At 36.0% G+C, this 18,612-nt stretch overlaps 1 protein-coding gene across 1 annotated transcript; it reads right to left on the bottom strand.

Annotated features, from left to right (window-relative positions):
- Positions 1-6,757: 6,757 nt before the first annotated feature.
- LOC116119751 (60S ribosomal protein L12) lies at positions 6,758-7,482 on the bottom strand. The gene has a single exon (XM_031405682.1). The coding sequence runs from the start codon at positions 7,404-7,406 to the stop codon at positions 6,906-6,908; it is 501 nt and encodes a 166-aa protein (XP_031261542.1). The 5' UTR covers positions 7,407-7,482; the 3' UTR covers positions 6,758-6,905.
- Positions 7,483-18,612: the final 11,130 nt, after the last annotated feature.

The raw sequence follows: 18,612 nt of genomic DNA, 5'->3' as shown, positions 1-18,612 counted from the left end.
AAGCCAGGTTCAAGGAAGAAAGCGATGGTTGGAGAAGAAGGAGGATTTACACCTGGGATCAACAAGTTTGATGGTACAGATTACGCATTCTAGAAGATGCAAATTGAAGATCATCTGTATGACAGAAAATTACATCTACCTCTTTTAGGAGAAAAACCCGAAAAGATGTTAGATGAAGATTGGGCACTCCTTGATAGATAAGTATTAGGATTCATTCTATTGACATTGACCAAGAATGTGACACGTAACGTGGCAAAGGAGACAACCACAACAAGGTTGATGAAGATCTTGTCCGATATGTATGAGAAGCCTTTTGCGAATAACAAGGTACATCTTATGAAAAAATTATTTAATCTTAAGATGAGAGAATGTGCTTCCGTGACAGAGCATATGAATGATTTTAATACAATTATTAATCAACTGCCATCTGTAAAAATTGATTTTGATGAAGAAGTTCGTGTCCTAATTCTTATGGCCTCCCTACCAAATAGTTGAGAGCCTATGAGAGTAGCAATTAGTAATTCAACAAGTAGTACAAAATTAAAACTCACAGATTTCAAAGATAAAATTCTCGCTGAGGAGGTTCACAAGAAAGATTCAGGTGAGATACCGTCGAATGCTTTGAATGTTAAAACAAGGGGCAAGGGCTACAATAAGAATTCAAACCAAGGCAGAGGAATTGCAAAACACCAAAGAAAGAGGTGAACAACAATGACGATGCCACCAATGCCGTAACTGAAGAGGTACAAGATGCTTTACTTTTATATGTTGATAATTCTATTGACTCTTGGGTTTTAGATTCAGGAGCTTCATTCCATACCATTGCACACCATGAAATTCTAGAAAATTATGTGACTGGAAATCATGGAAAGGTATACCTAACAGATGGAGAACCTTTGGATATTGTTGGTATAGGTGATGTCAGGTTGAAGATGACAAACGGATCTGTGTGGAAAGTCCAGAAGTAAGACATGTACCAAAATTGATGCGCAATCTAATATCAGTTGGGCAACTTGATGATGAAAGGCATAGTGTGTCCTTTCTATGTGGTGTATGGAAAGTTACCAAAGGAGCCATGGTGGTTGCTCATGTAAATAAAACTGGAACTCTTTACATGACTTCTAGTTACAGAGATTTAGTTACAATCGTAGATGCTAATGTTACCTCAGGTTTATGGCATTGTAGACTTGGGCATATAAGCATGAAAGGAATGAAGGAGCTTCAATCAAAGGGAAAACTATCAGAGTTGAAGTCGATTGATCATAGTTTGTGTGAAGGTTGCATCTTTGGCAAGCAGAGAAAAGTAAGTTTTTCCAAAGTAGCAAAGGAACCAAAGGCAAAGAAGTTGGAGTTGGTTCATACAAATGTGTGGGGACCTGCTCCTGTGTCATCCCTTGGAGCTCAAAGTACTGTGAGACATTCATTGATGATGCGAGCAGAAAGGTATGAGTTTATTTTTTGAAAAATAAATATGATGTTTTTTATTCTTTTAAAAAGTGGAGAGCCATGGTTGAAAATGAGACAAACATAAGGATGAAGTGCTTGCGATCCGATAATGGGGGAGAATACATTAATCAAGGGTTCAAAGAATATTGTACCAGTAATGGGATCAAGATGGAGAAGACCATTCTTGCAACTCCTCAATAGAATGGTGTCGCCGAAAGGATGAATAGAACCCTAAATGAGCGTGCAAGAAGCATCAGATTGCACGTTAGACTGCCACATACATTTTGGGCTGACACAATCAGTACTGCAGCCTACTTGCTTAACATAGGACTCTCTATAGTATTAAATTGCAAGATCCTAGAAGAAGTTTGGAGCGGCAAAGAGGTAAATTATTCTTTCTTAAGAGTGTTTGGTTGTTTAGCATATGTTCACATTGACTTTACTCTTAAAAGTAAGCTTGATGTCTAACAAATGTTTTTTCATTGGTTATGGTGACGTAGAGTGTGGTTATCGTTTCTGGGATGACCAAAACTGCAAGACTATAATAAGTAGAGACTTCATATTTAATGAAGAAGTAATGTATAAGGATAGACTCAACATAAAGTTAGAAAATCCAAGCATTTAAGTGAAGAAGTAGGAGGTAGTTCCTTTGAAAGACTTCCCAATGAATGGCATGCAGGACAATGACCAGGAAGATCAAGATAATATAGCTCAAGAAGTTAAACCAAAAACGCCGTGTTTGAACCTAAAAGATCTTCCAGGACTATAAGACCACCACAGAGGTACTCCCCTTCTTTGCACTATATTTTATTAATTGATGGTGGTGAACCAGAGTGTTACGAGGAAGCAATGCAAGTTAATGACTCAATCAAGTGGGAGCTAGCCATGAAGGATGAGATGGACTCATTATTAACAAATCAAACCTGGCAATTGACAAAGCTACCACAAAGGAAGAAGGCATTGCAAAACAAGTGGGTTTATCGGGTGAAAGATGAACATGATGGCAACAAAAAATATAAAGCAAGACTGATTGTGAAATGATTTCAATAGAAAGAAGGCATTGACTACATTGAAATTTTCTCTCTAGTTGTCAAGTTGACTACAATAAGAACAGTAGTTGGGTTAGTGGCAAAAGAAGACCTTCATCTCGAGCAGTTAGATGTAAAGACGATGTTTCTTCATGGAGAACTAGATGAAAAAAATTTATATGCAGTAGCCACATGGTTTTAAAGTACAAGGAAATGAGAGAATGGTGTGCAAACTTCTAAAGAGCTATATGGGCTAAAATAGGCGCCTAGATAGTGGTACAAGAAGTTTGATGTGTTTACTTTTAAAGTATAAGGAAATGAGAGATGAGATGTTGATTACAAAGGCTTGTACATAGGAAATAGACAAGCTAAAAAGGCAATTGTCAAAGGAGTTTGCTATGAAGGATTTGAGAGCTACAAAACAAGTCCTTGGTGTGAGGATTACTAGAGACAGAGCAAAATGTTTCTTGAAGCTGTCACAAAAAAAGTATGTGAAGAAAGTACTCAATAGGTTCAACATGGATGGAACAAAGCCAATAAGTACTCCTTTGGCTAGTCACTTTAAACTATCTAAAGATCAGTCACCTACAACAGAACATTAGCGAGACTACATGGCCAAGGTACCATATGCATCAGCGATTGGCAATCTTATGTATGTCAGGTGTGTGTACAAGGCTAGACATAGTACATGCAATGGGAGTTGTGAGTAAGTACATAAGCAATCTAGGAAAGAAACATTGGGAAGCAGTGAAGTGGATTCTTAGATATTTGAAAAGTACTACAGATTCAGCATTATGTTTTAGGAAGTCAAACTTAGAGCTACAAAGGTTATGTGGATGTTGATATGGCTGGTGACATTGATAACCGCAAGAGTATCACAGGTTATGTCTTTACATTATTAGGTGATACATCGGTCAGTTGAGTTTCAAAGTTACAAAAGATTGCTGCTCTTTCTATTATAGAGGCAGAGTATGTTGCTATGACAGAAGCTAGTAAAGAGCTAATATGGTTACAACGATTCCTAGAAGAATTGGGTCAGAATTATGAAAAGAGCGTTTTGTATTGTGATAGTCAAAATGCAATTCACTTGGCAAAGAACCCAGTCTACCATGCTAGGACAAAACACATAAAAGTTTGTTACCATTTCATACGCTCAGTTTTGGAAGAAGGAGTTATAACTCTCAAGAAGATTGAAGGGACTAAAAATCTAACTGATATGTTTACAAAAATGGTTACCATTGAGAAACTGGAGTTATGTACAACTTCAATTGGACTTCTCGCTTGACGAAAGAAAAGTTGATGCCACTCCTGATGGAAGTGAAGAATTGAAGACATGTTGAATTAGTCTCCAAGTGGGAGATTGTTGAAATTGTGGAGCCAAATTCAATCCAAATTTGAGTTAGATTAGGACATGGATTTTCCTAATTTGTGTTTTAAGTAGAATTGTTTTCTTTTAAGAATACAATTGAAAATATGATTATAATTTTTCTTCTTTTTTATAGTGAAATTCCATAGCGGCAAAGTGGACATAACTCTCATACGGAGAGTAAACCACTATAAATCTTGTGTTTATGTGTGTAATTATTTTGTGTCCTTTGTCTGCATTATTTTTTGCTTTTAAAGATTTAAGATTTATTAGTGTTCAATTAAATCCCCACAACACCACTCGCCGCCGGAAGTCACCAGAAGTCACCAAGAGTCACCGATATGACCGTTATAGCCACATTGATAGCACGAACTAGAAACGGTCATATCAGAGTAGATCTAGCAAAAAATGACCAGATTTATCTTAGCCATTTCCAACCAGATCGATAGGTCTCACCGTTATCTGCTAAATCTAGGTAAGATCTAGCCGTCAACAACTATAGATTTAGTCGTTGTTAACGACAATATCTCATCTAGATATGGTCGTTAAAAGCCATGGGTCTAACCGTTATAACTGTTTTTGACCATCAATATGGCCAAAAACGACCATATCCAAGCCTCCCGACGACTTTCGACGACGAATGACAATGGCTTGAGGTGATGGAAGTGATTTTGTTATAAATTAAAATTTTATATAAATTGGAGTGTTTTAGCTAAATCTGAAATGCTGGAGGTTAAAAGAAATTATTCAAAATTTAATAATAAAAATAATATTATAATATTTAAAAAAAGACAATTTAATAATTTAAATAACATACTCACCAATTTATTCTTTCCAACCAAATATATTAATATAATATACTTATCAATTTATTTCAATCAACCAAACACATTTTTTTAAAGATTCCAATAATCTTCAAATAATCTTTCTATTAATGTAACATTCATAATAATCCAACATTCCCTAAACCAAACGCATCCAAAGGAGTAAAATACAATTAATTCTATAAAATTACTGACACTTTGAGTTTTTCCCCAAAAATCTGTTCGATCAAAATAAAGACCACCATAGCCTAAAAGAAATGAACAGATTCAAGGTACTGTACAAGAACTTGTCCAGTGTAGTCAGGTAGGTAAGTGATAGGGAATTACTCTTTCTAAAACTATATATTTGCTAATTTATTATATTGCATGTCAAAGCTAACCAATCACACCGAAATTACAACCCAAATTAAACCTTAAACCTTAAACTTGTTTGAGTCAACACCATCATCATTTTAAAGGTCTGTAACTAATGGGAATTCATCAGCTACCAATATACTCCATTAGAATCGTCCAATTGTCAAAAACCTGCAAATTTACAACACATGTTCAACTAATAAAGTCTGTACATAACGTTTCAATATCCTTGTGAAAATGAAACCTCACCAAAACTAGATCAATATTCAAAAATGGGTCACTACTTGCATCTTCATTATTGAATAAAGAAATCTTTCGACCAGTAGAGTCACATTCAATCCCATTGTCATTCACAACTACAACATAGCAATCCCTAACAAAATATTCCAGCTTTTAGAATCCAGTCACTAATGAAAATAAAAAGACCAAGTCAAACCAGGAGGGAGGACAGATGGAAGCTTAAGGACATTACTGGTGGACTTGAACCTCAATCAGGTTACAAGAACTGAAACTCCAGAAAAATCAGCAGATGAAAATCCTGTGTCCAGGTGTACACAAAAATGGGCCACCTATTCCTTCATGTTACAGCCTGCTTCAGCTGGTTTTCAACCTTCAGAGTTGTGAATGACCCTATCACCCTTATCACACACTATGCTACAGGTTCAAAGAGCTGAGTACATGGATGCTTTAGCCCCATTTGACATCAAAATCCCTAGAATTATACCAAATCAAGAAGATCAATACCCTTAGCTATTGCAGCGACAAAGAGCAAAAACACCTTTTTGCCTTTGCAGAAGAGGGAAACATAAAATGGCAACATCAGAGCAAGGCTCACTTCTGAAGCATCCTCTCTCCATGGCTATACAGTACAACAAGACATGAAATCATATTCTATTCTACAAATTCAAAAAGACGTGTTCATCTGTATCAGAAAAAGAAAAAATTAGAAGCAGAGTTCATTTTCTAAAACCAATATTGAACTCAAATATAAGTTTTTGATAAACATGATTTGAAAAACAAATTTTTCCACTTCTTCAAATAAGACTCTACTAGTCAAAGATAATATTTAATTTCCATTTAATCGAAACAAGTTTTCGAAAACAAAAGCAGAGACCATAGGACCGCTAAATGCTTGATGACCACCGCATATATCACTGCTTAATATACACCAAATTAGTTACCCTAGTCCCTCAGTAAGATATTTAGAATAAAAGAAATGAAAGGGCAATAAAATGTATGTAATTCAGCAAAATACTGCAATACAATTCAATCCCTAAACATGATCAAAGACCAAACTGAAATACACCATTAAACACAACTGATAAGCATATAAAACTTACAACTTAGAAATTATGAAGTACTTAAAAACTATTAAAAGAATCAATGCCTGCCACCAATGCCATTGAAGTATAAAAGTATTTTTAAAGTTGGAAGTCATTCCATTTGGAATGCACAAAATGAGAATTGTCAACATATAATATAATTCGGATAAGCACGAAACAGTCGGGTTAGAAGAGAAACAAGGTAGGACCATGCAACGCCATTTATAAGTTTACCGAACTATCGCCTAAAATACTGTCACAAAATAAATACTAAACTATTCTATTTCTCAATTTTTTTTTTTTTACACAAAAATCTAAAAAATATATAACGATAGGACTATGAAAATTAAATCATCATTCAGTGACTCAGATACTAAATACCAATATAAAAATCACATGTATAAACTAGAACCTCAATTAAAACCATCCGTACCAAATAATCTATTTTACCTCATTCAAATAAATGTCCCCAAATTTATCCAAAATCCAACATTAACCAAAAACAAAATGATAGCAATCTTTTCTTTTGGAAAAAAAAAAAAAGAAAGAACCGTTGATCTTGATCTCAATCAAGGGGAATCTCCACGTCACCATCAGTAATCTCCTGTTGCAAGTCCTTGGGATCCTTACCGTCGACCGTACACCCAACAGAGACGCACGTGCCCAGTATCTCCTTCACAGTCCCACTGAGGTCCTTGGCCATGGACCTGGGCCTCATAACCTTGGCGATTTCGATGACGTCATCCAGGGTGATATTACCGTTATGCTTGATGTTCTTGGTCTTCTTCCTGTCTCTCTCCGGTTCCTTCAATGCTTTGATAACAAGTGCGGCTGCAGAGGGGACCACCGCGACCTTAGCTTGCCGGTTCTGTACGGTGAGTTTGACGGTTACACGGAGGCCCTTCCAGTCCTTGGCGGTTTCTTTGGCAATGTCTTCTCCGATTTTTTTGGGGGAGAGACCGAGCGGACCGATCTTTGGAGCCAGCGAACTGGCGGCTCCGACCTCACCACCCGTGACCCGGACGAACACATCCACGACCTGGGACGGGTCGAATTTGGGCGGCATTTTTTCGTCTTGGGTATGGGAGAGGAGTGAGAGGTTTCGGGTAGGGTTACGAAATGGAGAGTGAAGAGAAAGGGAAAGAATCGAAGTGTCAGCTTATATAGGTAGGGTTTTGCTGGCTTGTTGGTGGAATGACTTTTTTACCCTATGTAGATGAGCTCGTCTTGAGGGCATATGTTTGGGATAGTTTTGGTTTTGGAAGTTGACTTTGAGGTTTAAAACGGCGCGTTTTGTATATGTGAAAATTTGTAAGAGAATGGAGTTTGATTGAGGAGAAATCTCATAAACTGTATCTATATAGGATCATAGATCCATAGAAATGTCACATTTATTTTCATAATTTTTAAAAAGTTTGAATTTTAGATTTTAGATGATGCATCATTATTTCGTTGGTAATCAAGATAAACATATTATTTCATATATATTTGTAGAGTTAACGATTTTTTCCCACTAAATAATGGTTTAATGATATTTTCTCACCCGCAAACTTTTCAAATACCACTTTATTACTCAAATTTATATTTTAACAGCGAACAAAGAGTAAACTCGGTCCAGGATTCTGAAGCTTTTGAAGAATGGAGACCGAAGAGTCTTTTGGTGGTAGAATATTAGATTTTGATGGTTGGAATTGATCAGAATTTGACTTAAGAGGGGCAACTGTGCCTAATCGTTCAATTGATTGCCGGCTATTGACGGGGTCAGCAAGAGTATAGTTTAAGAGGTTTTAGTGAGTAATGATAAAAGTAGAGAATTGTGATATAGTGTGGTTGCAACGATTTCAGAATTAAAAACAGAATATAAATTTAGATAATAAAATGATATTTTAAAAGTTTGTGGGTAGAAAAGTGTTATTAAACCATTATTTGGGTGAGAAAAAGTTTACTCTACATTTATATGATAAAATCAAACAATATTCAAGGTGAATTGTGATTCAAAAACCTATTTAATAATTACAAATTACATATATGTCCTTCATCCATACTAAACATTCTCATACTTTTCTATTTCATATTGATCAATTACTTAATTAATGATGCATCAACACATGGATTTCTGTTTCTACGATTAATTAATGTTAGGGCATCTTAATTGATAAAAGACAAAATTAATTATCATAGTAGTCTGTAAAATTATTGAAGTGGCGGTCAGCTCAAGGGATGGAATGACTAGCTGATGGAGTTGTACAACAGAAAATGGCATAGAGCTTCATAAGTAGAGCTAGAAAACACTCAGGAATCAACTGCTCAGTCTTCCTGGTTAAATATTCCAAAGCGCTTGATGTTGATTTTCTTATATAGAGAGGGAAATATGATAATCCAAATACTCCCACCGGAATAAAGGAGAAAGAGTATAGCATAATTCTTTCCCAACTTTCCTTGGATTCATGAGGACAGGAAAACCAGTATTCTGATTAGGTCCACCATGTACTGTATATGCAGCAGCAAAGGCAACGGTAGCAATGAGAACTGCCACTACTGAGCATCCTTCCGGCGTGTGCTTTAACCATTCTTTGGATGAAATACGAAGGTCCTTATTTGCAGCAGCAAATAGCGCTTCTGCGGTCAACCCCATATTAATCTGGTGATCTAGGAATTGGGGTATGTTGATTATCACATTCTTAACTTGCTGCGAACACAACCAACAAAATTCATTAGTATTTACTTGTAAGTTATGGAAGGTATAAATTTGGGTACTAATTAAAACGCACCTCAAACCAAAGTAATTCCTCTTGCAATAGCAGCGCCGGTCCTTCCATCTTTTCAGGTGCGTAATCTGGTTTTTTTATTCCAACCATATGCAAGATGGTGTTTCCATCGTTGTCCATCTTTCTTACCAGAAAGGGCATGACTGCTTCCATTTCCTTAACTACAAACTCAAAACTCTTTTGCTGGCGATACTTGATTGCTACATGTATAACAGTTCGTCCTGAATCATCAATATGACCAACTGCTTGACGGTATGTTTTGAATATTTCTTCAACTATCTCTCTACATCCTGACTTAAACTGCTAGAAACAAAGGAATTTCTGCATCGTTTCTTTCTCCCTTTTCCTTGGTTCATGATTTCTTTCTCAATGGCTAAGACTGTAGGACTGGCCCCATATCTGTGTATCTTAGGCCTGATGTTGTACTGGACGGGAATAGTTGATTCCCATGAGGTATCCATTTCAATGAGAAACTTGGCAAGCTTCATAGCTGATTCATATTTTTTGCTCTTCATTTCGAGCATTTTCTCTCCAGGCCAAATAACAAATAGATTTCCCTTTTCATAAAAAAAAATAAAAAATAAAAATAAAAATAAAGGGAAGAATTAACAATTGTTACCCACATAGTAATTTAGCTAGCTATATCACCAAATCACTTCTATCTGAAACAACTAATAACGAAATAAATCACTACTATCTGAAACAACTAATAACGTAATTACTTAACATCTTAATCTATGTAACTTATAATTGAAGACTTGAGTAGAAAGCAATAATACTTCAAAATTTGAGTGGAAGAAGAAAGGAGGGAGAGGTAATTAAAAATAAGTATATTATAAATGTCCTAATAATTAGGAAACTTACAGCGGCTGATTAGTTTATCGAAAAAATCATCTTCACTCTGACAACTAAAAGCTGATAAAACAGAGGCTCCAATTGTGGATGAAGACTCGGAAGCTACAACTCAGCAATACTCTAGCATGATAGCAAAATATGGAAACAAATCAGTAGTTAAAGGCTTGCGTGATAACAGCCATGATCTGGTGAAATCTTGTAATTAATGTTAGCATGATTATAGCATTGTTTATAGCAGTTTACAATGTAACCATTATTTTGTAAAGATTATAAATACAGAGTATCACAGCCTGTTGAAGGTGTGATGAATTTCCCAACTCCTCTGCTCTAATTTTTCTTCTTGGTATCAGAGCTTAACAATGTCTTCCGCTTTGTTGAATGTTAGTAACTTTGTCACTCTCAGGCTTCGACTTGAAAACTACCCATTATGGCGTGAGCAAGTGCTTGCACTTGCTGAAAGTCAAGAGCTTACAGATTTTCTCACAAGAGAAAAACCATGCCCAGCTGCTGTACTTCCAGCACTTGATGGTAACAACCCAACTGCTAATCCAGCATACAAAAACTGGAAAACAGCAGATCGTCTACTCAGAGGGCAGATTATTGGCACTCTTGCAGAAGAGGCACTCAGCCATGTTATTGGTCTTGATACCTCTGCATAAGTTTGGGCAGCACTCAAGGCAGCGTATGCCCAGTCTTCTCAAGAAAGACAATTTCAATTGAATCAACAACTCACATATATGAAGAAAACCCAAGAAGTGCCTCTCAATGAATATATTCGAAAGTTCAAAGAGGTATGTGACAGCCTTGCTGCCATTGGGCACATGGTTGTTGACAAAAACAAAGTTTTTTCATTGCTTACAGGACTTGGTGCACGCTATGAACCCCTTCACTACATCAATGCTTAAACCACCAATGCCATCCTATAATGAGGTAATTCCTCTACTGCAAAGCTATGAAACAAGACTGAATCTTCACTCTCCTGAATCGTCTCAATATACTGCCTTTTATGCTGACAAAAATGTCCCCAAATATGCACCCAAAAATCCCAAACCCACCAACAATTTTTCCTCCAAAGGAAGAGGATTCATCCCTGCTAATCAGCCCAACAAAAACTTCAGCAATGGCTCTTCTTCAAACACATCTCGTCGAGAGAATCACAGGGACATCACCTGTCAGATTTGTGGCAAGAAAGGACACCCTGCTATCCGTTGCTGGTATAGGTTCAATCATTCTATTCAACCAGACAACTTGCCTCAAGCATTCACAGCCTTGTAACTTAATTCTGAGGCACACCATGAGGAATGGACATCAGATACTGGCGCATCAGCACATATGACTTCTAATGAAGGTAACCTATATAATCTCATACCTTATACTGGTAATGATCATTTTATGTTAGGAAATGGGGAATTTCTAAAAGTAACTCATACTGGTGATGCACTACTCGGGTTTGGACAGTCTACTATTGTTCTAAGAAATGTTCTTCTTGTACCTGGGTTAGAAAGGAGTCTATTATCTATTGGACAACTCACATCTGATTATTCAGTAACTAGAGAATTTTCTAATAATGATTTTGTGATTAAGGACAAGTTGACACAACAGGTGCTGATGAGGGGGCTCAAAAGGGGTAATTTGTATGCAATTCGAGCACCTCCAGTGGCTTTGTTCTCCTCCAGATTTCGGGTTGCTTTAGAAGACATCTGGCACCAACGTCTAGGGCATGTTCAAGTTGTTGCAGTGGCTCATCTTCGAAACAAAGCATTAATAAGGACTATTTCCAATAAAGACAATTCCATATGTGAGAGTTGTCAATTAGGAAAATTATCTAAGTTGTCTTTTTCTTTATCTGAATCAAAAACTTTTGCACCTTTTGAGAAAGTTCATATTGATTTATGGGGACCTGCTCCTCTTACCTCTTTACATCAGTTTCGGTTTTATGCTGCTATAGTTGATGATTTCACAAAGTTTGTATGGTTAATTCCATTAAAGCAAAAATCAGACTTCTATGATCAATTCATTCTCTTTGAAAAGTTTGTAAAGAGACAATTTGTTAGCCTTATTAAGATAATTCAGACAGATGGGGGAGGAGAATTTGTTAATCACAGATTCAAAACACATCTTCAAAATTCAGGAATCAAACATCAACTATCATGTCCTTATACACCTGAGCAGAATGGTATGGTTGAAAGAAGGCATCGAGTAATTAGAGAACTCGGCATTACTATGTTAATTCATGCCAATGTTCCTAAAATTTTCTGGGTTGAAGCTTTTACCACTGCAGTGTTTCTAATCAATCGTGTTCCAACAGCCACACTACAATGGGACTCACCCTTCTATCGGTTGTATAGCAAGAATCCTGATTATTCCTCCTTAAGAGTTTTTGGCTCAAGGTGTTTCCCATACATATGGGACTCTAAGAAGGATAAATTTGATAAAAAATCACTACCATGCGTGTTTATGGGTTACAGTGATAGACACAAAGGCTACAATTGTTATTCTCTATCAACCAAAAGGTTTTATGTTTCCAGACATGTGGTCTTTAATGAATCATCTTTACCTTACAAAAATTTCAATGTTCTCTTTGACACAGCTGCTGGAATACAACCAATAACCTTTCGAGAATTTGACTCATGGTCCATTTCCTCTTGTGAGCACTCAGATCATTTCACTCAACCTGCAGAAGAAGCACCACTACCAACACCAAATGCTCAACTCAAAACAACAATCACTATAGGTGATCTTGTGTCGGGTTCACATTCAATCACTGCTGATAATCTCTCTCAGTCCACTGCCACTGAACACTTTGAGGAACCCAATTCTGTTGTTGACAATACTACTTCTGTCTCCACAGTTGCTCCAACTTCTCAAAACTCTGGAAGCAATCCTCATTCCATGATTACACGCAGTCAGGTGGGAGTTCGAAAAGCAAACCCCAAGTATGCACTTCTCCATGACTTTGATTCAATACCAAAGGAACCAAGGTCTCTTAAATCTGCTCTCTCACACTCTGGATGGAAACAAGCAATGGTTGATAAACTTGCTGCTCTACAATAACAAAAAACATGGAACTTGGTGCCTCGTACAACATCAATGAATGTTGTTAGATCCCGATGGGTTTACAAAGTAAAACTCAAAGCTGATGGCAACGTGGAACATCTCAAAGCGAGATTAGTTGCTAAAGGGTATAATCAATTACCCGGGATTGATTTTACTGAAACCTATTCACCTGTTGTGAAGCCAGGAACTATTCGGTTGATCTTATCCATTGCAACTGTAAAAAAGTGGGATATCAGACAACTTGATGTAAAAAATGCATTCTTGCATGGGTTTCTAACCGAGGAGGTATTCATGGAGCAACCCCCAGGTTTTAAAGACTCAAATTTTCCAGATTCAGTTTGTCATTTGAACAAAGCAATCTATGGACTTAAACAAGCTCCAAGAGCTTGCTTTGACAGATTTAGCTCCTACCTTCTGCAATACGGTTTTCAATGCAGCACAGCTGATCCAAGTCTATTTATTTTCCATTCCGGTCAAGGCACTTTGGTTCTCTTACTTTATGTTGATGATATTATATTAACAGGTTCCTCCTCGAGTTTAATACAGGATTTCATCAACAAATTACATGCAAAATTTGCAATGAAAGATCTCAGAGTCCTCCATTATTTTTTGGGAATTCAAGTTTCGACCGTTTCAACTGGGTTGTTTTTACAACAAACCAAGTATGCTGTCGACATCCTGCAATGCAGTGGGATGCATGAATCAAAACCTATCAAAACCCCACTATGTACCAAAACCAAACCTGACCCTGATTCCCCTCTGCATCCCGATCCTCATGCATATCGATCTTTGGTGGGAGCCCTTCAATACTTAACCTTGACACGGCCAGACCTCTCTTTTAGTGTGAATTATGTCTCCCAATTTATGCATGCGCCTACTGAGTCACATTTTGGTTTGGTAAGACGAATCCTATGCTATGTCATAGGGACAATTAATCTTGGTCTTCATATACAAGCTTCCAGTTCTCTTGATCTTTATGGATTCTCAGACTCTGATTGGGCTAGGTGCAACGTCACTAGGAGATCAACAAATAGTTATTGTACCAACATAGGAAGCAACATCATTTCATGGTGCTCAAAGAAGAAACCAACAGTCTCAAGGTCAAGTTCCGAAGCTGAATATAGAGCACTTGCTCAAGCAGCAGCTGAAATTATGTGGCTCACTTTCATCCTTCGTGATCTGGATGTTCCCCTATCTCAAGCTCCAATTCTGTTCTGTGATAATATGAGTTCACTGTTCATGACAATTAATCCAGTATTCCATGCAAGAAGCAAGCATATTGAAGTGGATTACCATTATATCAGGGAACGTGTGTCACTCGGGTTACTTGTTACCAAACACAGTCTCAGATTGCTGATGTCTTCACAAAACCTCAACTAAAACTAGCTCTAGAATTACTACATGACAAATTGTGCATTTCAACAATGCTCAATTTGAGGAGGGATTATAAAACAGAGGCTACAATTGTGGATGAAGACTCGGAAGCTACAGCTCAACAATACTCTGGCATGATAGCAAAATATGGAAACAAATCAGTAGTTAAAGGCTTGCATGATAACAGCCATGATTTGGTGAAATCTTGTAATTAATGTTAGCATGATTATAGCATTGTTTATAGCAGTTTACAATGTAACCATTATTTTGTAAAGATTATAAATACAGAGTATCATAGCCTGTTGAAGGTGTGATGAATTTCCCAACTCCTCTGCTTTAATTTTTCTTCTCTAGCTTGCAAGAGAGAAGTTGAAGAGCAGTCATCCCATCCATATCTTTTTGCTCAATTATGTTATTATAGTCAATTGCAATTTGTAGGGCCAGATCTATTCTTGCATTTGAAAATTAGATAAATTATATAAGAAGAATATAATAAAACGTAAATTCACTACTTGATATGCTTATAATTTTAAAATTTTTAACATTATAATAATTGTAATGTACCTTCGAAAGAGCTTATATGATACAAATTTGAAGGACAATAATTTAGATGGGAAGTAGTTACCAAACTGTTGAGCAATAACAGAAACATGAAGAATTGTAGATTTATCACTCCTTTCAACGAAGGGCTGCTTATTGTCTGGATCATAACTAGAGAGTTTACCGTCAAGAAATTTGAAAATCTCAGCTTTTCCATAGAGTGCCGCACGAAAGAGAACTGTCTCTCCATTGTTGTTGCGCATGCCTAACAGCCCCGACGCTTTGTTTACCAACTTCTCCGCAACATGGAGAGTATCATCGGTAACGGCGGTTTCATGAAGAACAGTGTTTCCTAATATATTTTGGCGAGGTCATTTTATCAAGAAAATGTGGGGGCAACTCATCTATGAGCTTGAGGACCAGGTCTCTTCTCTTAAAAGTAATAGCCAAATGAAGTACGGAATCATGTTGTATTGTCATAATGTGCAATGCATGATCGGCAAGCCTTCTGCAGAGTTCTATCACCCTCCTATCGTCTTCTCTGTTCATCAGAGCCTTGTAGAGCTCTGAGTTACGTCTATGTTTGGCATTAATGTGTTCTATGGTAGAGCACATTCTTATGATGAAATAATGGAAACAAGTCAGATATAAGAAAGAGGTAATTTAGAAGACTTGTATAAAGAGCTTGGTCTGTTAGTGTTACATATATATGAAGGGAAAACTTTACCGACACTGCTCCCAATTATCCTTATAAATTGACTTCTCCAAACTTTCTCAAACTATCAACTACATCCCCAATTCATATCGCACCATGTCACAATCAAGTATTTGGGATTGGACTTGCGAACGAGGCTGGCATTTCACACCTTATTCACCATATTCCTCTATAACATTATTTCCATATTAATGGGATTTGATTTGATTTTAGGATTAGGGTTAGTTTTGGAAGGCTATATATATATATATATTTTTTTTAACTGCAATCAGGCCAACTTACGCGCATCTTGATTAATTCTCAGGAGAGCTATTCCACAACAACCTATCATCATGCCCCCCAGGTAAATCATAGACAAAATTATTATATTGGCGCCTAACGATGAATCAAACCTGAGACTGTAGGTTCTATCTATTTGTAGCCCCCTTTGTTTTTACCGCTGGGCTACCCATGGTTGGGTAAAGCTAGAATATTTGGATTTTGGTTTTATATATTTTGATTTCGTTGTTTGATATATATATGATTTCATATATTATTAATGGTTATTAATTTAGCCTAAAGGTCGTAAATACATGTATGTTTTTGTCAAGAATTCAATTTCTCCTAAATTTATGAAGGCTCGTATTTTTCATAGTTAAGTTTCAGCCGTGTCTTTTCCTGATACTTTGTTTTTTGCCATAATCAATTGAATAAAAATAAAAGTCTTCTTCTTCATATTTGCTTCGCCTGGAAGTGATACCGGAAGACAATATATAACTTGATTAAATCAAAGTTTTAATAAATTATCTCACTTTTACTTTACCCGAAGACAATAAACATATAACTTAATTAAATCAAAGTTTTAATAAATTCTCTCACTTTTACTTTACCCAAAGACAATATGTAAGTTAATTTAATCAACGTTTTACACTTTGATTGGTATTGGATTGTTGATTAATTTAAAATGCGAACTTCTGTATTACAAAGGTAACTCGATATGCACGAGCAAACTTTAATCAGAGGTACACATTAAGATTATGATTTTTGAATCTGGATTAAAGAATTTCTTTAAAAGCTTTTAACTTGATAAAGAGTTTGGAAACAACTTTGTAAGATTCCATTCATAGTAGAAGAAGGTTATCCAACCCCACAGCTTTGTAACATAATATTTAATATTTATGCATGTGTTTCACGGAGTCAATACTTTCTAGCATAATCACTGTAGAACATAGACTTTTATGTGGCTACACCCATAACATTGTCTATAGAATGAATTACACTTCCATTCTTAAGGTTTGATGTATATTGAACTTACCTCTAACATTATGAAATACGAATAATTTAGTCCAAAACTATAATCATCGTAAACAGTCTTAACACAAGCCCTAGGGTGGGTTTTTCATGTTTTGGCAAACCTTTGTGGTTTAAAGTCATTAACATTTTCTTTGTTATACGCAAAAATTATGATCAAGGGTAAAAATGATATTTAATCTCAACTTTGTGAGTCATCAATTTTGTTAACGTCTTACAAACGATTGGGGTTTGCATATATCGACACCTGAGGGGATATTCACATTTGGATAAACTTTGGGAGGTTTAAGATAATTATCCCATAATTTTCATAGAGTTTATGTAGACATATAGAAGTGATATATTGTGAATTGAGTCGTTGCGAGACATTTGAATTATGTGAGACAAATTTGCGAATTCTGTAACCTTCCTGTGAAGAAATTGACAAAATTGTAAATCTTAATTTGTAACATGCTTCAAACAAATATTAAATCATTCCGCCAAGAATTGTTTGTTTGCTTTTCTTTTTAAGTTGGTCAAATTATTTTCGTAAATTGGCATTACTCCACAAATAAAGATAGTTCTACAATATCAACTTTGAATTAAAAAATCACTAAAAATCAAAATTTTGGTCTTTTCAGTTGAAACTAAATTCGTTATATGACCCTTAAACCAAAGACGTTTACTTTTGATTTCCGAGAATTTGAACTTTGGATTAATTTAAAGTCCAAAATTTTCTTTATTTCCATAAAAGGTAAAATCGCCCCTTTACACAAAACATTTTAAAAATAACCAACTTTTGTGTAGCCGAGTGATTCGATAAGCACTTTTGGATATATTACTCAAGATATCATGAATTTGATCTCTCATCAGTTGGTAATAAGGGTGGTCATTGGAACTCTTATCTGTCCAATAATTTTAGGGTCCCAAAGGATTAGTCGAGGTAAGCGTAAACTGGCCCAAACACCTCCCGTCATTAAAAAAAATAAAAATTAGAAATTTCAATTTAAATAACTATCTTAAATTCATAAATTCCTATAAATATGAACTTATATTTGTAAATAGTTCTTAACACCAAGGCAAATATTCGTATCTCTAAGGAGTCCAGAATATTTAAATTAATAAATGCCGATGTATATACCAGTACCACAACACCGAACACTATTATATAAATTTATAAAACAATACATATAATTAGGGGGCAAGAAATTAAGTAATGCATACTCTTAACAATCTAAAGTGCGGACTTTGTAGTAGCACTAATTTCACAAATTGACATTAAGCAAACATAAGACTTTGAAATCTGTTGATGCTTGATTTTGACACCAACTATTCGCACGTGGAAAACGCTGAGCAAGCTCAGAAGTTACCCGTGATTATGGGAGTATTTAGCTTAGTAAAGAATGAAGAGCAATGTTTAAAGTGGTTCGGATGCTCGAAAACGAATCCAACGTCCACTGATATTGTATTGATGAGGATAAAGTCAGGTCGCGTTATCAGAGAGTTAAGCAATAACTTAGGGAATACAAGAGAGAGAGAGAGAGAGTGTGTGTGTGTGTGTGTGTATACGCTATTCCAGAGTGAAATTAGCTAATCCCGCAAATGAAAGGGAAGTCATCTATTTATAGTGGGATAAACTAAAATAATGATTACTAAATCTGAAAGTGGGTGGGGTATCGTGCAAATCCTTCTTT

This window comes from Pistacia vera, unplaced genomic scaffold, assembly GCF_008641045.1.
Source record: "Pistacia vera cultivar Batoury unplaced genomic scaffold, PisVer_v2 Contig904, whole genome shotgun sequence".
Lineage (NCBI taxonomy): Eukaryota > Viridiplantae > Streptophyta > Magnoliopsida > Sapindales > Anacardiaceae > Pistacia > Pistacia vera.
The sequence above is the reverse complement of the archived record's forward strand: the minus strand, read 5'-3'. Positions and strand labels throughout refer to the sequence as shown.